This window comes from Chrysemys picta, chromosome 3 (assembly GCF_011386835.1).
Source record: "Chrysemys picta bellii isolate R12L10 chromosome 3, ASM1138683v2, whole genome shotgun sequence".
Taxonomy (NCBI): Eukaryota; Metazoa; Chordata; order Testudines; family Emydidae; genus Chrysemys; species Chrysemys picta.
In genome coordinates, this window is record NC_088793.1 from 119,211,604 (window position 1) to 119,235,742 (window position 24,139).

The 24,139-nt window shown below is 40.0% G+C and overlaps 1 protein-coding gene across 7 annotated transcripts in view; it reads left to right on the forward strand.

The window, feature by feature from the left end:
- The window catches only part of LOC101943505 (palmitoyltransferase ZDHHC14), a 324,118-nt gene that overhangs the window by 268,688 nt on the left and 31,291 nt on the right, over positions 1–24,139 (forward strand). For 5 of the 7 annotated variants that reach the window (XM_008177690.4, XM_024112258.3, XM_008177692.4 and 2 more), the window contains 8 exons: positions 3,017–3,100; positions 6,448–6,622; positions 10,198–10,351; positions 14,628–14,712; positions 16,336–16,461; positions 16,974–17,091; positions 21,104–21,234; positions 22,916–23,019. In XM_008177690.4, coding sequence (XP_008175912.1) covers positions 3,017–3,100; positions 6,448–6,622; positions 10,198–10,351; positions 14,628–14,712; positions 16,336–16,461; positions 16,974–17,091; positions 21,104–21,234; positions 22,916–23,019 — 977 coding nt within the window. The remainder of the gene's footprint in view (positions 1–3,016; positions 3,101–6,447; positions 6,623–10,197; positions 10,352–14,627; positions 14,713–16,335; positions 16,462–16,973; positions 17,092–21,103; positions 21,235–22,915; positions 23,020–24,139) is intronic. The other 2 variants (XM_008177694.4, XM_065588885.1) reach the window with 1 other exon arrangement.

Sequence of the window (24,139 nt, forward strand, 5' to 3'; positions counted from 1 at the left end):
ACATTGAAGTAAAAGCTAGAAACATAGTATGAGTAAGATTTATAAGTTCACTAGCTACTGCAGGTTAAAACTTAGACTATCCTTCCTTGTGTTTCAGCTGTCATTGAGGGAAAAGCTGTGTAATGTGGAGTGACTTTAAATTATCAAGCTTTCAGCTGTACGTTGGTAACGAGAAGTATTTAGATAAATTGTGCTTTTTAGATTAGTTTTGCTTCCATTTTCTTGACACCACTTCTGTGATGAGGGGCAAAATTATTTCTGTCCCAAAATGACTGTACGAGTCTTTAGTTCCTGATTAAAATATGTATCCTGCAAGTTCAGCTTTTTGTGAATTGGAAGTTTTGTATCCTGTTGCAAAATTTCTAGCGTTCATTTGACAAAGTTCTATCAAAATAGTTAGTGTTCTGCAGAAGTAAATGCTAAAATCAAAAAGACTCTCTTCCATACTCCACCAGTATCTCCAGGCAGATAGTTTCCTCTAAATTGTTTTTCTTGGAATGAATCTTTCCATACATTGTTTAAAGAAAGTTTGAGCTAAATAGTATTGTCTGGTTTTGAGTTATGAGTGTGTCGGAAGGGGATGTGGAGGTGGAGGGAAATAGCTTATTTTATTTTTTTTAAACAATAGGAAATTTGTCACTTGTATAACAGAACGCAAAACTGGCATGACAACTGGCTTCAGTGAGGAATGCGAATCAAGACAAATTTAGAAAAAGATTTTGTATCTTTGAAAGTGAATAGCAGTTAGTTATGTGTTTGTGTGTGCAAACACAGAACTGTGTAATCTGATAACTAGCCTTGGGATAAAAATTGCTAATTTTGTTCCAATTTAGCATAAATTACATATTGTATATTTATGCACCTGGGAGAAGGTTTGCAGCTGGGGGAACTCTGATCTTCCATATAGTGGAAGGAAGGATTTGGCCAGCATCTGAACTCTCAATGGGGTCAAAGGATGTAGTTCCACAGCGCTTGGACTCCTTTGCATGTTCAGTGGAGGCGTCCGCTGAGCTGGTGGAGTCCTACTGCTAGTTCCATGGAAGAGCCAGTTGTCTAGATTAAATGTACCTTATCTGTACTCTGCAGTTCTTACAGGAATGATACCAGTGCACAGTTACTCCTAGATAGTAATATGGTTTCATAAGAACTGTATCAATGTCTGAATGTACGTCCGAGAACTTTGCACTGATATGGTTTGATGAAGTTCAGACTTCATTTATTACCTGGATGCTCTAAGGATTTCTGGAACTCTTCCTCTTTCCACTCTCCTTTATCTTACAAAGATATTCCATCCTAGTCCCTGTGGAAAAATAAACACATTTCATCCAAAACATTTTTGGGGCAGATCCTCAGCTGGTGAAAATTGAAAGCAGTGGAGCCATGAGAACACCAGCTGAGTCTGTCCTTTTTTTGTTTCGAGTAAAGGTTGATAAATGAATAATGTAGATGGAAATTCTCGGAGTGAAATTAATGTTGCTGTAGAAACTTTACCATGTTACATATACTATGTGGGTGGTGATGTGGTTGATTGGGTTTTTTTCCCCATGTACTGTAATTTTAAACTTTTGATGTTCCCAGATACTTATGCAGATACTGTATATTTCATGGTATGCACTTCAGAAAATAACACAATGCCCTTGATCCTACACAATGCTCAGTGCAAGAATCTGCCCATGTGGAGTTATTGCAGGATTAGGGCCTAAAGCATTAAATCACGCACTTTACAACAGCATTAACCCCTCCCCCCCGAAAATATTGCATATATGCAGTATGGCAGAGTGAAGAGTCCTACAGCAATGTTAATCCATATTTATTGCCCATATGTAGTAGTTTCTGTTAAACCGATACCATGGAATGTTCCTTTTAACTGAATGTATACTACAAAATAGACAGGGGGTTGTCCAGTGTGGAAGAGTTCACAAGGTACAGTCCCTATAATTGTGTTAAGTGTAATAATTTTTGCTACCTTAGCTTCTCAAGCTTAACTTTGCATAAATGTGAGTGTATAAAGACTTCATACATACAATTTTATGTTAAAAAAAAGATTCAGCTTTTGAGGTGCATAACATAAATATAGTCTAATAAGGCGTGTGTATGTACATGTACATGTACGTGTGTGTGTGTGTATATATATGTATATAATGTAATTACAAATAATATAGCATTAAGGGTTGAAATGGTAGTTCAAAAGTCAGAAAATTCCAACGAGAACCTTAACTTTGCCCCCTTCGCATATTCATTAAGTGAGTTATTACATGATCACACAACTAAATAAATAGAAATTATGAAATATTTCTTCAGAAAATGAGTTATTCCAGTCTGGCATACAAAAGATGCTCTTTTCTCAGAGTTCGCTGTAATTTGGTCCAGGTTGGTATATATGACCTCTGAGAGCAGAACCACCAATGATACTTTGGCATATACATGGAAGTTCTAGAAAGCAAAGTGACAGTTCTCAGTACAGTGTGTGATATTCATGGGTTCTTTGGACCTTCACCAGATCTTTCATTGTGGCTTGCCACTTTAAACATTGCTATCTTTCAATTCTTCTTTACAAAATGGTTGCACAACTCTATGCTCCATTCATAGATTCATTGTCATATATGTTAGAATGTAACAAATACAAAACAGTCTTAAGACTGTGAATTTAACTGGACTTCTTAAACAACGAATATTCAGCAGCTTATGCTGATTGCATGTGTTTGTTGTTGTGGGGTTTTACCCTTGCCTTTTCGTTTTCTATAATATGCCATTGTGATCTGGAACTTTGCCAGGTACAGTATATAAAGAATGCTTAGAACCTGGCAGCAGTGACAGTCGCACTAGCCTTGTATAAGTGTCTTGCCGTGCATGCCATGCACGTTTGTGATGCTGTGAGGTTTGTAGCATGCATGAGTTGCACTGATCTGCCTCACTGCAGAAATGAGTTTGCCACATTGTTTTGAAAACTGCTATGCAGTCTCTTCTTCCCTCCTGCTTTTGTTTTTCTTGTTCACTAAGCACTTCTTATTTTAAGGTGGACTCTTTGGCACCTGTTGCTCAGACTGGTAATCTGGAAAACCTTAGCCAGTCACCTCCTTCAACTCCTCCTACAAGACAGGTAAAAAACCAAAACAACCCCCCCCCCCCATCCTATTACCATGTAAAAATACTTGACCCCTTTCCCCCACACACAATTTTTTCTTTTAATCTTCACCATTACATGAATCTGTATAACTCCACGGACAACGAAGTGGGAGCAGAACAGAAGGCATTCTGTCCTGCACTGGACTAGCTCAGTTCCCATCCTATCAGTCATTTTCCTGCTCATACTGGAAGCAAGCATACTCTGCCACGTCTGTCTTTCTTCCCAGAAGACACTTTCCATCAAATGAAGGAAGGAAGGAAGCTCTCAGGAGGGAAACTGTAGCCTGGGACAAGGGCTCAGAATCTCAGTAGTCAGTCCCATTCCCTCATAGGAGGCAACTGAGCTTTTTCCTCCTGCATTCTCACCTTTTTCTATCCCTCTGAGTGTATCACTTTCCGGATCTACCTGAGCTTGTCTCTGACAATGTGGAGATGATCCCTCCTGACCCTCATCCTTTTTGGCAGGCCACTCAATGTAATATTTTTCTTTCCCGACTGTTCTGCATCAGAGGTTAGATTTCCTGTGCCACCCGCTCTGACTGGGTTCTTTACTCTCCGTTCTGTCAGTCTTCCCACTACTGAGCTGATCACTGTCAATCAGCTGAGCAGTGTACAAGCAAATGAGTATTATGCAAGCAGTTCTTTCCTAGGTGCTGCATACATAATACTCTCTTGGTGGCTGGTTTTCCCAAATTATTGGTCCCAGTATAGGCACTCCTTTTTTAGTCAGCATCTCCGATGCTCCATTGTGACCTGGAGTGTGTGTCCGTCCCTGCCTATGCATGTACCAAATAACCAACGATGCAAGAACAAATTCAGATTCCACAAATTGCAGACGATTTCCCTTAGTTTGAATGAGAGCAACAATGTGTCAAATCCGGGCCACACAGGAACAGGAGGACTCCAGTAACCTAGCAGTTTCCCCTGAGACAGTTCTTCTCAGATCAATTCTCTGTGGGTTTGGAAGTCCTCATTGGCCAGAAAAAGCTTATTATGTTCAGAAGAGCACCAGATCCAGCTCTCTGCATGATGCTGACCTGGCATGGAGCCAAATAGATGGCATTTTTTCTGGTTCAAAAGGCTTTCTATCACCAGTATTCAGTCCTCCCAAGAGGCACACTTTTTCCCCTGGATAGATTCTTAGCTGGTTACCTTATATGCAAACTGATCCCTACTGATTTGAGGTCTGGTTTCATCATCTAACATTTGCAGAAATTTCATTAGCATACAGCCTATTTAAATGTGTGTACCTCTCTCTGTAAAGTAGGTACTTACATGGCCCTCATCCTCCTAGGTTCTGAGCACCTCCCAAGCATTGCAGTTGTTCCCTAGTGTAGACTGGATTTGTGTATGTGAAGAAATTTTTAGGGAAAGCTAAAGCCAATAACTGAGTTCTACATTCGGTCCTGAAAGTGGTGAGGTCCATGGTCATTCTTGGCTTTTGTGGGAATGAGTTCCACAGTCTAGGTCCAGTTCCTTTCAATCTCCTGCACTTGTAAGCCTCCCCGTGTTGATAGACTGTTTCTTTGTTCTGGTGGACGTTAGCTGTTCTGGGAGGTGCTGGTTGAGGGGAAGAGGTGATACCCTAGGTACTATAACTATTCACAGTTCTCATGGAAGGTTTGAGTATCAAAGCAGAGCCCTTTAACTAGACTGTGTGCATTAATTGATGGAGGTAGGGCAGAGCTCAGAGCACTGGGTTGAGGTGTTCACAGCCATCTGGGCTGTTAAGTAGACTGGCTACTGCATTTTTTGCCATTTTTACTGGAACTGTAGGGTGTGTGGCTTTGTTCATACGTATGAGTTGCAGTTAATGGAGTTGGCATGTCATGAATGTGTGGATCACCACCATTGCCACCTCTGTGTTGCATAGGATGGAGTGCAATCTTGAAAGTGAGCAGTTTTATTAACATGGCTATTTTGGCATCCAGTAACATCGAGCAGCCTAAAAGGACTCCATGGCTGCAGGCTGAATTTCCTCCATGCATGAGGAATGCAGCTATTTGGAGCCATCATTTGAAATCTCAAATGAAAAAGTACCAGGCTAACTAGTAAAGTTGTGATGAATGAATGACAGCCTCCTACAGGTTGTAAAAATCTTTCCAGAATCCCTGCCCAAACTGGCCTATACATAAATCCTCGAGATTAGATGTCTGAAAAGTTTCAACTTCTAAAGTTCAGCTGTTCTGATGCATATTTATTCAAAAAAGTCTTTTGTATTCTTTCCGTGCTTGAGATAAAATATTTCAATCTCTCAGAACTCAAACAGTGAAGCAGATTTTGCTCAGACCTTGCAGAAGAAGAAACTTACTTTTAAGCTGTGACCAAGCATGGAAGACTTCAGCTGGGGAAAAAGGGGTGGGAGGTGGAGGGGAGAGAAAAGTGTGTATGTGTGTTTAAATATAAATTTATGATCATGGTAAAAACTCTGCAAGGGGAGAGGGTGGCCAGGAAGAAGTTGACAGTGTTTTGTAATGGAGATCTTAATGAAATCTTAGAGCATTCTACCCTAGCAAATGCTGTAGGTAGTCTGTATTCTAGTATGATAGAAATTCATTGCTGGGGATTGTCCAGTTGGGATGCTACTGTGTGACAGAAGTGTTGCATTCACTGCTTTGCAGAGTCTATGCAAAATGCAAGGATTTCTGCTCTAATTCTGAATTGGCTTTTTTCTCTTTGTCAGAAAATAAACATGACTGTCAGGTTGTTTTTTGCCCTTTACCTGTAATATCTCTGGTAGAGTGCTCCTCTTTGCACACAAGTAAACATTTACCTATTTTTCTCAAAGTACAAAACGCAGAGGAAAATTTGTATTGTTCATCTCTTAAATATTTGATCATTGGTTTAGTGAAATAAAGGTAGCAAACACCGATACAGGAGTTGACAGAATAAAATCTCACATAAAAATGTCAAGTCTTGGATTTTTCTTTGATCTGCACATACTTTCAGGGTAACTGGAGATAACTGCGGTGGATAAGAATGCTTTAGAAAATTTAGAACCAATAATTTATTGACTTCACTTTGAGTAGTTAAGGCAATACTGTTTTCAGTGATGTCCCAATGTTGCCATCAGTGGAAAGTTAATCATAATCCATCTAGATATTTATATGGTCCTCATACCTGTAGTATGAGCATCTGAGATTTGCCTTGGTTGGGTTATGAAGTCATTGCCAAGTGCTGAACACAGAAAACTTGTAGTCCTTTTTATTTTCCTTAAATTAAAAAAATTTTGTGCTCTCCAGTGATGAAGATTTAGGATGCATTTCTCCTGGTTTTTTCAGCAGTTTTTTTTATTATTTTTCTTTTTTATTTATGTTATAGGTCAACAGTGCCCAAGACCCCTGGTCAAACTGGAAATCTGGAAACGTGGACAATGCAAATTCTGGTGACGGCTGGGCAACCAAACCTGAAAGTGCAGCGGGGCAGAAAAACACCACTTCGAACAACTGGGAGGGAGCAGCACAATTTGGGCACCCACAGGCCTATCAAGGCCCAGGTCAGCTAAATGCTCCCATGAATGATTTGTTCAGTCTCTAAATAATCTGGACCAGAATGTTGGTATGAATGAGGATCACTGTACAGTAGTGTCCCTTTTCTATACTGTGAAAAGTTTATAAACATAACAAACATTCACATGGTAAGACAGGGTAGGCACATTACTCAATGATGAGGGAAAGACAATTGCAGAAAATGTTGCAATGGCCAAAGTATTAAATACCATTTTTGTTTGTTTCCACCAGAAAGGTTAGCAGTGATGGGACCCATAACATAACATAGCAGATGCATGGAATGAAAATTTTTCACTCCATGCATCTGATGAAGTGGGTTTTTTACCCACAAAAGCTTATGCTCAAATAAATCTTAGTCTTTATGGTGCCACCGGACTCCACGTTGTTTTTGTGGATACAGACTAACACAGCTACCCCTCTGATCAGTGATGAGCTGCCAAAATCTTAACAACTGGTTCCCTACCAGGTCTTCAGCAGTACTTTGCCGGTGGGTCCTTCACTCACTCTGGGTCTTCAGCGGCACTTTGGCAGCGGGTCCTTTGGTGCCGCCGAAGACCCGGAGCAAGTGAAGGACCCACCGCCGAAGACTCGGAGCACCGCCTGGTGAGTACAAGCCCCACGTGTTCGGTGGTGGTTTTTTTTTTTTTTTTTTAGTCATCCCTGCCAGGGCCCCGTCAAAACTGTTTGAATCAGGCCCTGCAGTTCCTAAAGCTGGCCCTGCACATCCGGGTTGCAAAATTGTATCGGGGGCCAGATAGGGAAGGCTGTGCCTCCCAAAAGAGCCTGTCTCCCCCGACCGTCCCCCCCAGAACCCGCAACCCATCAATGCCCCCTGCTCCTTGTCCCCTGACCACCCCCTCTCGAGACACCCCCACCACCCCAGGATCCTACTCCCTACCCAACTCGCCTCACTCCCTGTCCCCTGACTGCCCTGACCCCATCCATCACCACCCCGACAGACCCCCGGAACTCCCACCCCGTTCCCCGTCCCCTGACTGCCTGCTCCAAAACCTCTGCCTGCTCCAACCGCTCCCTGCCCCTTATCCAACCCCTCCTCCCAGCCCCGGTCTGGCCCCCTTACCATGCTGCTCAGGGCAGTGTGTATGGATGCCACACGGCCCTCTGGAGCTTGCAGCCCCAGCCCCTTACCCTGCCACTTTGAGCGGCAGGAGCTGCAGAGCTGCCCAGGAGCGGTCCAGAGCGCTGGCGCCGGCGGCTCAGCCCACTGAGGCTCTGTGAGAGGGGGGAAGGCGGGGAGCCTCCCCAGCCGGGAGCTCAGGCGGGCCAGGCAGGACGGTCCCACGGGCTGGAGTTTGCCCACCCCTTTAACAAGTGGTTCTAAACCGGCTTCTAAATTTAACAACCAGTTCGTGTGAACCGGCTCCAGCTCACCACTGCCTCTGATGCTCACTCATATATTGAACATCCGTGTAAATGAGATAGGATCTGAGGCTAAAATAGGGAAAGAACAAGTTAGATGTCTTTAAGTTGGCAGAGTCTGATGAGATACCTCCTAGAATATTTAAGGAACTGGCTGAAGAGATTTCTGAGCCATTAGTGATTATACTGAGAACTCATGGAGGATTGGAGAGATCCCAGAAGACTGGAAAAAGGGCAAAAGTAGTATCTATCTATAAAAATGGGAATAAGGACAACACAGGGAATTATAGACCAGTCATCTTAATTTCAGTACCTGGAAAGATAATGGCGCAAATAAAACAATCCATTTGTAAGCACCTAGAAGAAAAGGTGATAACAAATCAACATGGATTTGTCCAGAACAAATCATGTCAAACCAACCTAATATCCTTCTTTGACAGGGTAAAAAGCCTTGTGGATGGGAGAAAGCAGTAGCTTGACCATAGTAAGGCTTTTGATACTGTGTCTCATGACCACCTCATAAGCAAACTGGTAAATGTAGCCTAGAGGAACATTCTATAAGATGGGTGCACAACTGGTTGGAAAACTGTACTCAGAGAGTAATCGTCAATGGTTCACAGTCCAGCTGGAAGGGCATATGGGGGAAGAGGATCTGTCCTGGGTTTGGTTCTATTCAATATCTTCATAAATTATTTGGATAATGGCATGGAGAGTACACTTAAAGTTTGTAGATGATACCAAGTTGAGAGGGTTGCAAGTGCTTTAGAGGATAGGATTAAGATTCGAAATGATCTTGACAAACTGTAGAAATGGTCTGAAATAAATAGAATGAAATTCAATAAGGACAAAAGCACAGTATTACACATAAGAAGGAATAATCGGTATAACATATACAAAATGTGAAATGACTGTCTAGGAAGGAGGACTGGAGAAAAAGATCTGGGGATTATAGTGGATCACAAACTAAATATGAGGAGTCAATAAAATATTGTTGCAAAAAAGTGAACATCATTCTGGGATGTATTAGCAGGAGTGTTGTAAGCAAGACACAAGAAGTAATTCTTCCACTCTACTAAACCCTAAGGGCTCAACTGGAGCACTGTGTCCAGTTGTGGGCACCACACTTTTGGAATGATGTGGACAAATCGGAGAATCTCTAGAGGAGAGCAACAAAAACGAGTAAAGGTCTAGAAACCATGACTTACGAAGAATGATTGAAAAAAATGGCAGTAGTCTGGAGAAGAGAGGACCAAGGGGGGATGTGATAAGTCTTCAAGTATGTAAAAGGTTGTTAAAAAGAGGAGGGTGATAAGTTCTTTGTCAGCTGAGGATAGGACAAGAAGCAATGGGCTTCAATTGCAGCAAGGGAGATTTAGGTTAGACGTTAGGAAGAACTTCTTAACTGTAAGGCAGTTAATACTGGAACAAATTACCAAAGGAGGTTGTGGGATCTCTGTAATTGGAGGTTTTTAAGAGCAAGTTAGACCAACACCTGTCAGGTATGGTCTAGATAATACCTAGTCCTGCCTTACTGCAGGGGACTGGCCAAGATGACTTACCAAGGTCCCTTCCAGTCCTATGATTCTAATTCTATGGAGAAAAGTGGTGGACTCCTAAAATACTTCCTATAAAATGGCAATGATCTACATCAGTCCACCCTTTCAGAACTGCATGAAAAATTAGCAGGTAAGAGCCAGGAGTGTTAAGAACAGAATCCTAGACATGTTGTTCAGCTCACATAGCTCTAACTTTTTGGGCAACATACAACTTTAAATCTGTGTGTTCCTGTTTCTGCCAACGCAAGGCCAGTAATACAAACGCTCTATTTTTAAGCATTGCAGCCAGTATTTCGAAGAACTTTCTAGTCTTTTTAACACTGGAAGTCTAGGTGAAGAGAGAGATTTATATTTGGGACATATTAGCTGGGAAAGTGTCAATTAATTAAGTGCCCAATTAAAGAAAATATTGGTTCATTAAGGCAGTCTGTTTAATAGATTTGTTTTATTTGGATGTGTAGGTTTTTTTGGGATACATTTTAAATGAGGAGCCAAAAAACATTGGGCTGAATTAGTTCTCAATTTTTTCTTTTGAATATGGGGGGTGGGAGAGGAAGATCTTTGGCTCAGCAAAGTAGTAATACCTTTTTTTTTTCTATCGCTTTACCCTTCTCCTCCTCCTTTAGCGGCTGCTGATGACGACGATTGGGATGATGACTGGGATGACCCAAAATCAACGGCACCATCTTACCTTGGTTATAAGGAGAGTGAGTCTTCTGAGGCAGGGGGCCCACAGCGTGGAAATACTCGTGCAGCTGCAATGAAATTACCACTTAACAAGTAATGATCAGCAAACTGGGAAAAACAATGTTAGAGATTAGAAGAAATTAAATATTGGGGCAGAGTTAAGATTGTAAAAGTTTATTTGAATAGGAATTTTTCCCCCTCACACGATTCACCTTGTCCTTCCACTTAAATGTGCAGTGTATGTAGTAGATATACAGATGTCACAAATTCAGCATTATCACTTCACAGCTGGAGCATGTAGAGAAAGATAGAGGCTACCTGAAACACATGACACAGGCATGTGTCTCTGGTGTGGTGTTTGTAGCCAATTGACTCATGAGTTTTTCCAGGATACTTATTGCCTTTGTAAACTTAAGGCCTGGTCTACCCCTAAAACTTTGGTTGACCTAACTCTGTCGTTCAGGGGTCTGACCCCTGAGGGACATAGGTTGGCTTACCTAAGTGCTGGTATAGACAAAGCTAGGTTGACAGAAGAATTCTTCCATCCCCCAAGCTACTGCCTCTTGGGGGGGTGGTGAATTTATCACAGTGATGGAAATACCCCTGGCATCACTGTTGCAAGTGTCTGCACTACAAATGCTACAATGGTGTAGCTGAAGTGTCACAGCTGTGCCAGTATAGTGCTTGTAATGTAGACATACCCTATAAAGCTTTTAATTTAGTTGTTTAATTAGTGATCTTGGCAGGTGAGGTTTCTTATCCACGGAACAGGATTGACTGTGCATGGTGCTCCAGAGTGGTGTCGTCTTGTACTCCAACTCTGACCTGAAAAGATTACTTCCAGGGATGGAAGTAGTTCAGTTTTTGGTACTGCTGTGGCAACTGCCATCTCAACAAGAGTTCCAGTTGTGGTGATATTGCAATATCGGTTCATTAGGAATCAGAGTGAAACTAGAAACTCCTCTTACACTGTCTGCTGAACAGCCATCAGTTGTTGCTGATATAGGGGTCAGCTTTAACAACCTAGAGCTGAAAGGCTGTATTACCCCATAATCTTCTGAACCTTTGATCCCCCCTCTGTTCCTTTTTTCTCTTTAAGATATGAAATCAAGTACAATCAATTCCACTGTACAACTCTCTGAACTGGTTTTCAAGAGCACAGAAGTCCCTTTCCCCCTGCCTACTTTTGAAAGATCTCTTCCCCTCCCCATCACTGCTTAAAAGGAACTATTGGGGCTCAGCCCTGCAGCCTTCAATAGAATGAGCCAAATGTTGTTCCCAGTTATGCCAAATTGGCACTGATGTAACTCCAGTGGAGTCATTGGAATACATCCGTAATTGGTGCAACTCTATTGACTCCAGTGGATATATGCCAAATTGATACCAGTATAACTGGGAGCAGAATTTGACCTGGCATCTTGTCATAATTTAATAACCCCTTTCAGCCATGAGCCATGGCCTTTGTGGTTTAAATGTGGGAGGAAAAATAAAATCTAGTGAACGTTGCAGAGGTCTCAATTTTTTAAACAGTCTTTAAATATCTTAATTTTAAAACTTTTGAAAGATATTAACACATTGCAGGTTTTAAAGTCTAAGGATGTGTCTACACTGCAATGTAAGCCTGTTGGTTCCTGGGCCTAGGGTGACCAGAAATTCCCGACTTTTATAGCAACATTCCCGATATTCAGAGCTTTTTCTTATATAGGCCCCTGTTACTCCCCACCCCATCCCAGTTTTTCACACTTGCTATCTAGTCACCCTTTGGTCAGCATGATTTGTGCGTAGACCAAAGGGGGGTTAGGCTTGAGCCTGAGTTTGAACCCTGGTATTACATTACAGTGTAGACACCTTACGTGGTGTGGTGCTGGGGAAGAGGCAAAAAAGACTTTAGCAGAACTGTGGCCACTCCGCTTTCAGTTGTCACTCCTGTTAATGTAGAAATGGATGTTGCATTATCCTTTAACCTGTTTTCTGTGTCACAAGGGATTTTTTTAACTTATTAGTTTAAAATATTTTATTTTGTTCTTAGCATCCTGATGTCAGTTTCCTTGGGAATAGCAGCAACAACAAAACTCTTACAACTTCTGTGTAATGCAGAGGCTTGAGTGCTTTTTGTGTGTGTGCTTTAATAAAAAATGTCTCCATCTCCTGATCCTCAAAAGAAAAATTAAAATTTAAAAATGTAGGAAAATATTCAAACTAATTATTACTTAACAGCTTTTTAATACTCATTGATGTGCATGGAAAAGGGATCTCCAGACAAAACTTGTGTGTTTCTGCTGCATTGCTATGCAATCAGTACTTTAACTAGTCTGAAGCCTGATTTTTTTCCCCTGTTTTTAAGCTCTCCAAAGATCTTTCGTAATGTAATTAACAAAAAAAAAAGTCCAGGGAAAATGGAAAATATTTGAATAGTAAATATTTTTAAATGTAAATTAATAGTATATTTTAGTGTTCTCATCCCTCTGAAAGGTCTTTTTTATACACAGTTACCCGTCATTTCTATGTCTTTGTTTGTGTCTATGCTATCATGCTTATTTGAGAGTCATGCACTTTAGCAATGAGTATTGCATATCTGGGATACTCTCCTTTTTTTTAGTTTTGGTTTTAAATCTAAATAAGACTAGCTTCCTTTAACTTTTAGGCTAATAACCAGAACTTTATAAGACAGTTTGACCAAATGGCAGCATAACCCTCTAACAGAAAAACAATACTCCTAAAGAACAGATTCATTGTCTCTTGCTAGCCCTTGATTTTCTTTACATGTTCATAATAGATAATAAGTTAGAACAGCGAGGGTTGTTTTGTTTAAGTAATGTAAGTGCAGTGTCTGGCTTTCAGACACAGTTCCTTCAGTTGTCACTTCATTCTTTTTGAACTTAGATTTGGTTATGTGTTTCTTTATCATATTTATCCATTATTCCTTATAGCTATAACCAGAATGGTTATTTAAAGTAAATCAGATTGAGCACAAGACTTCTGCAATCAATGACAAAGGTCCCAATCTGGCAAATACAAAATTAATGTTCCTCATATGAGAAGTCCCATTGACTTCAGTGAGCCTGCTCACATGCATAAAGCTATGCATATGTATAAAAGTTGGTAGGATTGTGGCCTTTCACTGTACTGCAAGAGGGACAGTTTGTTGAGTAACTGTTTTGATTCTTTGGATTTCTACCTTTTGAAAATACTGAGCTCAAATCTATAACCCTTCTTCATGTGAAAATCCTTGCTCAAGCAAGTAGTTTCACTGACTTTAATGAATGAATACTTGCATGAATGTGTGTTGGAGAATCAGGCCTGTTATTACAGGAAGTCTAATTTTATTTACTTTTCTGATTTAAAGTTAGTCCACATTTTAAAACAGGATGAAATCTCATCAAGGGTCAAATAGAATATTACCCCTGGAATAATAAATAGGTGTAAGTGGATAAGCTTCTGTCACTGGCTTTGAGAAGTAGTTACAATTGAATATCAGTGGAATAGAAAACAGACACGAATAATGGCCCCTGTTATGTAGCTAGTAGTACAAGCCCTGCATTTTCAAAGCAGGAGGCATTTTGGTCCTGTCCTGTGACAGTGTTCTTTTACAATGATGTTATTTCTGTTAATGCAGATTTCACTGTTGTATACTACAACTTATTTAAAAATCCAGCATCGCCACAAACAAAGCCCCCTATTTTAGGGGCATTGCAAACTAATTTGTGAATTTAAGTCATACTTCACCGGTATTGTTGCTCCATGCAAACAGCAGCTGCTTGGCAGCACTTCAAGGAGCCAACTTTTTTTGGTCCAGTCATTTCATTGAAAAGACTGAGTAAGTTGGTTGGTTTTTGTAATGTAAACTTTGATTTGAGGGCCCAATAACTTCACTTATTAATTCTGTTAGTGAATAAAACATGTGAGCCTCACATTTATGTCATGTCCAGAACTACTAGATAAAATTATAACATTGTAGTTCATAGTAAATCGTTATTACTGTTTATCAGATTAAACTGATGTGAATTCAAATCATTTTAGCTGTTGAGTGATGATGTAATAGAATGGGAGTTGCTGTTAACTATTCCACTGTCATACTTCTTCTGATTGGCTTTGAGTACCAGACCTATTGTGCAGTTCAGCCAATCAGAAACCAGCTTAGTATCCTGTACTTTCATGAATAAAGATGATTACTCAATAGGTGAAGCTTGACTGTTTTTTTTCCCAGTGAATAATTAGCCATCAAAGCAATCTGTGATTAGCACAGATTTCATTTAGTGTAATTAGGCTATCAGGAATAATGAGTTTTTAAAAACATGGCAGGAAATTGTGAACCTGTCAAAGAAGGGATTATGAAAAAGAAATTCAGTCGCTTTATTTCTTTGATTAGATTCCCTGGATTTGCAAAACCTGGAATGGAACAGTATCTGTTGGCAAAGCAGCTAGTAAAACCCAAAGAGAAAATTCCCATAATTGTAAGTTGTTGTTTTTTTCCTTATCCAAATTATTTTTAAGACATGTTGAGGCTAAAAGAGGAACTACTGAGGGAGACTAATACCAATGTGTAAGTAAAAGCTTAGTTTGGTAACCTAATGCCTCGTGTACGGTGGACACTGGTTTTTATGTATATTTTTTTATTTGGAGAGACTGTGCCATTAGGGCCTGATCTTGCCAAATGTCGAGAATCTCCAGTGCCACCCACCTGCCTCAATAGGTGGGAAACTTGATGGGGGCCATTGGTGATTGGGATAGCCGCAGCTAAATGGGGAGAAGAGCACCCACTGGTAGGATGCAGAGGTGGTTCCTTCCCCTCCAGAGTATCTAGCTATTCATTGGCCATCCGAAAGGAGGAAGGGTGCTGACTGGTTCCTTGCCCTCCCCTTCCATTAATTTAAACCTTAGTCTGGGCCATGTGGAGCCTCTTGCTCTGTTCCTGCAGCCCATCCCCTGACCTCTTACTGATAGCTTTCAAGATGTGTTTTGAGGATGCTGCGGGTCTGACGGGCCAAAATGGTATATGCCTTGGGAGTTTTTTGCCTTCCTCGCAACATCATGGAGGGACAACTAGGTTAATTAGGAATAGGATTTGTTAATTTGTGGCAGTACTTGGTAGGCATGTTAGTTTGCTGCAATTTACACCTAATTCCAGTGCAGTTAAAAGGCTAAATAAAAAGAAGAGTTCCCAGAAGTAAAAGACCTGGGATTTTGCTGATGGGCCTTGTACAGATGGGATAGGGGGAGACATTGTGGGCTGAGGTCCTCCCCCCTCTTAATATCCTCTGTCCCCCTACCGATGTGAGGGGTGCTGGTAAGACTCTGATGAGTGAGCTGAGTGCTGGGGGTAGGCTGAGGAGAGTTTACCAGGGTTGTGAGAATGAGTAACAAAGCAGATAGCGCCCCTCCCCATGTTAAGTTTAATAAAGTTGCAGCCTGCTGCTTAAAATCCATCCCTGTGTCTGTCCTCATTCGTTGCAGTGTCCAGATTAACTCCCTTTGATTTTGATGGGAATTGCAGATGCTCAGCAGCCTTTCTCAGGATCAGGCTCTTAATTCCTTGCTTCATGGATTGTGATAATTTTTTCCAGTGTTCTTGTAATGCTGCTTACAATGTAGTCTGCTTGGCTGTGCAATATGTAAATGGGTCTAACATATAGGTAACATAAAGCCCAGTCTGCAAACCCTCACTTGTGCAACTATTCCCATCAAATACAGTGGGAATACTTACATAACGGTTTAGACAATCAAAATACCTTCAAATTACTCAGTGGAGAGAGTTGGGCATTTCTGATGAAAAGTCAAGGGCAACATCTTCCAGTAGTAGCCTTTGTTCATTATCAGCTATTCTAGGTACATTGCTTGCTATAAGAGAAACACCTTATGCTATTCAAAATTTTAAACAATATTTCTAAGTCATTTCAGTTACATTATGCACCTCTGATTAGATTGATAAATGAGAGGTAGTGGACTTTGCAAGAGTCTAAGCTGCTGTGCTCCCTCAAATATCAGTTTAGTCCCTGGATGCTTAGACCAACACCAGTTTCCATTGCTTTCTTGTCGGTTTACATTTATAAAATTATTATTTTTGTAACTTCTTGCAGGTTGGAGATTATGGTCCTATGTGGGTTTATCCTACCTCTACGTTTGACTGTGTGGTGGCAGATCCCAAAAAAGGTTCTAAAATGTATGGCTTGAAGAGCTACATTGAATATCAGCTAACATGTACTGTAAGTGTGTGTGACACAGGACTTCATTCTGTATATAAAGGTGGGAAGGTGGTGGTGGTGCTGGGGGGGCTACGATAGCAAATAGTAGCAGATCGTTTAAGGAAAAGTTACTTTTTCCCAATTGGTAACTGTACTATGTTATGAATAGCTAATGTTTTCATCACTGTTGTCTTTAGGCACTGTATTTAAATAAAAACAATGAGGAGTCCTTGTGGCACCTTAGAGACTAACAAATTTATTTGGGCATGAGCTTTCGTAGGCTGCCCACGAAAGCTTATGCCCAAATAAATTTGTTAGTCTCTAAGGTGCCACAAGGACTCCTTGTTGTTTTTGCTGATACAGACTAATAGGGCTACCTCTCTGAAACCTGTTTTTAAATAGTAACTATTTTGAGACTTCGTGCTAAAGCTTTACTCAAGCTAGTTGGTCACATTAACCGTTTGTTGGTGACTTTACTTTAATTTTTTAAAGGATCCATCAAAAGTCACAATTTTCTTTTGCCTGTTCCACAGAACACTAATCGATCTGTCAACCACAGATATAAACACTTTGATTGGTTATATGAGCGTCTCCTGGTTAAATTTGGATTTGCCATTCCAATCCCATCTCTTCCCGACAAGCAAGTCACAGGTAAATGATTCCAGCTGTGAACTCAAAGAAAAAATCTCCCCTGATAGTGACCGTCTCCTTATTTCTCAATGGTTTTGAAAAGTGTTCAGCGTAATTCTTCTTTTGGGTATGGTGGCTTGATGATAGTCTGACTCATGGCATATGTCAATATTTGTTCAAACATCAAATTTGATCCTTTTTCCACTGGGCTGGAAAACTAAGCACTACCGAGGGAGTGTGCTCAGTCTTGGTAGTGGAGAAGGTCTCATCGTTCTGAAACAACCCCGTGGGCAGTTTTGGGAGTGGCTCTAAGAGAGCCTCCTCTTCATTTGTTCAGAGAGACCATTATCATGACAAAGGGGCCTTTCAAATTGAAAGAGAAGAAGAATAAAAGTGAAAATTGTGGGGGAGAGGAAGGATCCTCAGACTGAGAGTACACTGTTACTTTTCTGATCATAAGTAAAATGTTACATATGGGTCTTTTATAGTTCATTTCACACTTGCTGACAAAGGTCACACGAAAAGTGTTTTCTATCTATATGACCCTCTGCCCTGATTAAAAGAACAGGAGTACTTGTGGCACCTTAGAAACTAACCAATTTATTTGAGCATAAGCTTTCGTGGGCTACAGCCCACTTCTTCGGATGCATAGAATGGAACATATAGTAAGGACAACAAGGAGTCTGGTGGCACCTTAAAGACTAACAGATTTATTTGGGCATAAGCTTTCGTGAGTAAAAACCTCACTTCTTCGGATGCATGCACTCTATGCATCCGAAGAAGTGAGGTTTTTACTCACGAAAGCTTATGCCCAAATAAATCTGTTAGTCTTTAAGGTGCCACCAGACTCCTTGTTGTTTTTGTAGATACAGACTAACACGGCTACCCCCTGATACTTGACACCATATAGTAAGGAGATATATATACACATACAGAGAACATGAAAAGGTGGGAGTTGTCCTACCAACTCTGAGGCTAATTAAGAGAGAACTTTTGTAGTGATAATCAAGATAGCCCATTACAGACAGTTTGACAAAAGGTGTGAGAATACTTAACATGGGGAAATAGATTCAATGTGTGTAATGGTTCAGCCATTCCCAGTCTCTATTCAAGCCTAACTTGATGGTGTCTAATTTGCATATTAATTCAAGTTCAGCAGTTTCTCATTGGAGTCTGTTTTTGAAGCTTTTCTGTTGCAAAATTGCCACCTTTAAGTCTGTTACTGAGTGACCAGAGAGGTTGAAGTGTTCTCCTACTGGTTTTTGAATGTTATGATTCCTGATGTCAGATTTGTGTCCATTTATTCTTTTGCGTAGAGACTGTCCGGTGTGGCCAATGTACATAGCAGAGGGGCATTGCTGGCACATGATGGCATATATCACATTGGTAGATGTGCAGGTGAACGAGCCCCTGATGGCGTGGTTGATGTGATTAGGTCTTATGATGATGTCACTTGAATAGATATGTGGACAGAGTTGGCATCGGGCTTTGTTGCAAGGATTGGTTCCTGGGTTAGTGTTTTTGTTCTGTGGTGTGTGGTTGCTGGTGAGTATTTGCTTCAGGTTGCGGGGCTGTCTGTAAGAGAGGACAGGTCTGTCTCCCAAGATCTGAGAGTGAGGGATCATCTTTCAGGATAGGTTGTAGATCCTTGATGATGTGCTGGAGAGGTTTTAGTTGGGGGCTGAAGGTGACGGCTAGTGGCGTTCTGTTATTTTCTTTGTTGGGCTAAACAATAAAGGCTTGACATGAACCCTTTGAAGTCAATGGAAGCCTTGATTTCAATGGCTATTGGATTGGGCCCTCAGTGGTCTCAGCAGCTCAGTCATCACAGTTGTGTGTAATCTCAGTATCTGTGCCTTTTTGTAGAATTCTGTGGCACGTTAACCAGGGATGTATTTGTTAACATGTGTGGTGAATTGTGCATTTAGTGGGAAGTGGAGACCTGTACTGGAAGAAAACGTGCAATTTGTTCATATTTAATTAATACTGCTGCTTCCTCTCTCCCCCCCACCCCCCTTTCTGGTGAGACTTTTACGCAGCCTTCTTTTTTTTCTTTTAAATATAAAGGCAAGTCAAAAAGAAACACACCCACACACAGAGGCATGCAGCCAACCATGTGGCTCTCTGTACCACTGAAAATGCAACAGCCTCTCTGTGTGTGAAGAAGAAAGTTGAGCATTGATGCAAATGCTGGGATAAATGCCGAGGAAACTGAAAAGTGAGGAAGTGATTTTGTTTTTGCTTAGCTAGCCTTATGCTTAGAATTCCACCAGTATTTTTATTTAAACACGTGCACGTGAACTAAAAAGAAACCCGAAGACCTGATGATGTGTCTCTAGCTTTCATTGTAATTGCATCATAAAAGACTCAAAAGAGAATCTGGCATCTCAGTTAACCTTTTGTCTTTGGTAGTCTGTGAGCGAGGGTGATTTTCTTGATTTGTGCCAAGAAAGGGTATTTATTTCCTTTAGAAATTAGTTTAAATAAAACTTTCTTTTAAAATGGTAAATATCTTTCAGCATGCTCGGGAGGTTTCTTTCAGAGGATGGCTGGACAAAAAAAAAGCTATTCTAGACACTAGTCTGAGGAAAGCCTGCTACTATGCCAGCTGACTATTACTTTGTTTAGATGAGAACTGTAACAGGAATCCTGTTTTTGCTGGCTGTTATGGATTATGGATATGATTTGCAAAGATTCCAAATAAGTTACCATTCATGTCTCCGTACACTGACTCAGACACTACTGCAGCTTTAGTACAGCTGGATGACAAAGCAAGTTATAGTTATGGAATATGTTGTCTTTTCCTTCAGTCTTAAATTATTCTATTAATTGACTAGATGCCATTAAGTATGGACGTAGTTTCCTATTGTTTTCAATAGTTCTGTACATGTCTACCAGTTAATATTGCCAGCTCCTCTCCTTGTTTGTACCTCACCGCTTTCGTTTTCTGTGGGGGTTTTAAGCTGCTGCCATAGCAACTGTCAGGTTTATTTATATATATATAAATACATATATACACTATAAATATATATTTATATTTAAAGTGTACTCCTTCAAGGACTGTTATCTACATTGCTATGTGGATCAGAGCGGTTAGTATGCTGTAACAATGCCTTATCCTTTTCAAACATATACTATTCATTGTGTACTATGTTGGACTCCTCAAACGAATGAGTGTTTTTCCCCCAATTTTAACTATAAAATTATATATTTTTTTAATGTTAATAAAACAAAGGTAATTATCAATACAGAATGGTGGAAATTACTCTTTATAAATAGCATTTCTTCAGTTACCTACTTTTAAAATGTAATAGAGTTTGTGCTAAATATCTCTGTAGTTACAAAGAGCTGGCACTTCATAAATGCCAAACTTTTCTATTCTTTTAGCTTCATCTTTTCCAGCTTATCGGGGTGGGGGGGAATCTTGGTATGTTGGTGGATACAATATGTATAAATTTTGAACAAGTGAAAAGGTATTTTGTTGGTGGGTGTTGTCTTTTGTGCAACTGCCTTCCATGTATGAACTTAACAGATGTTGGACCTTTCAAAAGCATTATAAACATGACATATTACCATGTTTAACAAATAAATGCTACTCCATTTTGTTTTTACACTTTCTTCAGAAATTGATATGTTTGTTATCTTTTGACTGAAGAACTGAATAGATTGCATTAATCAAAGGCCTGCAATTTGAGCATGCCTGTAAATTCTGTGTCTTGGGTCAACTAATTAACTATGTTCTCTGGAAAACATGAAAATGACGTGCCATTATCCTTATTTTTCAAAATCAGACAAAACAAGGGAACTCTCTAAGATGTGTCTTGTCCATTATTTAAAAATAACAATCCTACTCACCAACAGCTGATGTCTATTACTCTACAGTTCTTCTAATTTTCCAAGCTACAGAAATTACATAAAGGTAGCCATTTCACAATCCACCAAATTTAGTTGAAAAGAGCCTGTTTTTATTTTAAAGATACATATGGATGCTGCTAAAGCAGAAATGAAGTAGTTATTATTCAGTATATTGCAGGGCGCTTTGAAGAAGAATTTATCAAAATGCGCATGGAGAGGCTGCAGGGTTGGATGACCAGGATGTGTCGTCATCCGGTTGTTTCAGAAAGTGAAGTTTTTCAGCAGTTCCTCAATTTCCGGGATGAGAAGGTAGGAAAAAATTCAGCCTTGTTACAGTCGGAAAAGAGAGATGAAAGAAAGGGATTTGGACTGATGAGCTCACTTTGCACAGGAGAGTGGTGTTAAATTTTGTAGCCTACAGATAACGAATGTTTTGATTTGTCTGCCCCCCAGTGGGCAATAGACAAGAGCTGTAAATTGCCATGTGTTTGGTTGACTTGGTTCATTGCTTAAAAGAGGAATAGGTTTGCCTAATGAAATTTTATTGCCATCTGTCCTAATAGATAGGTATTCTAAGTAGATTTTTTTTTCCCGAATTAGCGGAATAACAATTTCTAATTCTCCCTCACCCTTCGCTCCTCTCACATGTTGTATCTCCAGTTAGTGACATTTCTGGAAGAGGAAAAATAGAATGAGCGAAACTCTAATAGTAGCAATTCTCTAAAAATGGGTGAAAAACTGACAACCCAAGGGAATTTTTGCTTTTTTTAAACAAAATAAACTAATGTGCCTTTCCAAAGATTTCTGTGCCTGTTGGACTTGATCAGATCTGACTCCGCTGAACTCATTTATTGTTGGTTGACTCATCAGTCAGTACAGTTCTAGTGATCTGTACTGTGCTGCAAAATGAATGGTTTCTGGCAGCAGAAGAGCTTAGAGGTATATTGTCCCAGTACTGCATTAAAAAAGGCAGAAAAAGGGGCTGATCCTGATGGTAACAAGATGATTCCACAGGTTTCCCTGATGATAGAATCATAGAAATGTAGGGCTAGAAGGGAGCTTGAGAGGTCTAGTCCAGCCCCCTGCACTGAGGTTGGACCAGATATATCTAGAACATAAGCTTGCTTCTTCAGTTTTCTTGTTCCTCCTCATTTTGTTTCTTTTTCTCTTAAGGGTAGCCCATTTGCTAAGCTCCAGAACTAGTACCAATCTGCTTATATGTTGACTGCTAGGCCTACGTAACTGGCACCCTTTTTTTTAAAGAAGAAATTTTTGTTTAAAGTATTAATGAGTAATAAAGGCAAAATGGAGTGCATGTGTAGAGTGTAGGTTTATCCAGAAACTGTTGTGTTAGCTAAGATAGGGTCATGCAGTTGTCCTTCTAGCTTGTCAGCAGTTTCTGTTGCTAAAAACTGTGTGGCTGGATATTGGCATTCTCATGACTAGTGACCTGAAATAAAGAGAACAAATGCTGCAACATATCTAGGATTAAAAAAATAATTCCCACGAAGGATCTTACAGTGGCAGTTATCCTATTTCTGCCTCCTGCTGCTGCGTTTATTTAAATAAATATGATCATCTGGGAAAATGATAGTAAAAAATTTAAGTTGCTCGGTCCTTTAACCAATTGGATGATGGCAATCCAAAGATATCACATATTACTCTCTATATAGTGGAGCATAACTTTTAACATGTACCAGTTTAGATACGTGCATAATCATTTTTCTTTTGTAATTCGGTTATAGGAAAAGTAGTTTGTGTTGTATATACTTATGTATTGCACAATGTATAATTCACATTTTCAGCCTAGTCCTCTGATACAGAAAATGAAATGCATTTTTTTAAAAAGTTGAACTTCTGTCCCTATAGAAGAATTGGCAAAACTCCCATGAAGTTGCATTCATTGCTTAGGATATATGTTACTCTACTCTGGGTAAACAGTGATGATCACATTGCACAGTATGCATTGTCCCATTTTTCTTATTCCAAGGAATGGAAAACTGGGAAGAGGAAGGCAGAAAAAGATGAGATTGTGGGAGTAATGATCTTTTCTACTATGGAACCTGAAGCTCCTGACTTGGACATGATAGAAATGTAAGATGTCATTCCCTTCTCTTGCACTGATACTACATGTCAGCAGTCATATTACAAAATGTTATCTCCTGATGGAAAACTACTGAACTATCCATATAACACAAATTTTAAGCTTGCATGAGTATACATACTGGTGGCATCAAAGGGCTTCTGGCAGTAGGTCATTGAGGTGAAACTGAAAAATGGTAGCTTTCTCATAAAGTTATCTTAAGATTTGGTGGAGACCTCTCCAAATCTATTAGAACTCTCACACAATAAAAGGATGTTGCACAGAGATCTGCACATGCAGGATTGAAGGCAGATCCTAAAAGGACTTCTCTTTGCAACTAACTTGAATCAGAGTCGATGAGCGTTGGCAGAATATTGGCGCTGAAACCTGCCAGCACTCCAGTTAAATGGTATATTTTGTTCTCTATTGTGACAGTTCTGAATCATTCCAAAGCAACTAAATGTATCCAAAAAAATGTAATGTGAGGTAGACAGTCCTGTCAAGCAAGACAAACAATCCTGTGCATAAAATGGAAAAGATAATGTTTAATTCATTTAGCAAAGCATTCTGATGTGAAGGACCAGCAGAAATCTATTACAAATGAGGGAAGAGTGACTTAAATTATCAAACTTTTAAAAACTTTTTAAAAAAGTTATATAAAAAATTGGGCAAATTTTATATAAGTGTAAAGGAATACACACACACACACACACACACACACACACACACACACACACACACACACACACTTCTCTTAGCTAACCTTAGGGTGATAAATTGGATCTCATTTGCAGTTCCTGTCTGTAATTCCCATAATCTTGTTTTAGAAAGAAAAATGAGAGATTTGCTCACGCCCCCCAATCTACTGTAGAACATGGGTGTTCACATGGATTTCCATAATGTCTGTACGTCTGTGAAGACATTAAATGTTTGTGGATGAGCTGATGTGACTGAATGAAAAATGTTTAGAATAGCAATATCATACTGTACCTAGACTTAGAAATATGAGGCCTATGCTGAGCATTTTATCAGTAAAGCAACATCATTGTGGTACATGGAGTAATATCTATCTATATTGAAGGAAACAGTCCTGCCCTAGCAGGGAAACGGACTTCTAGGTCTCTTCCATTT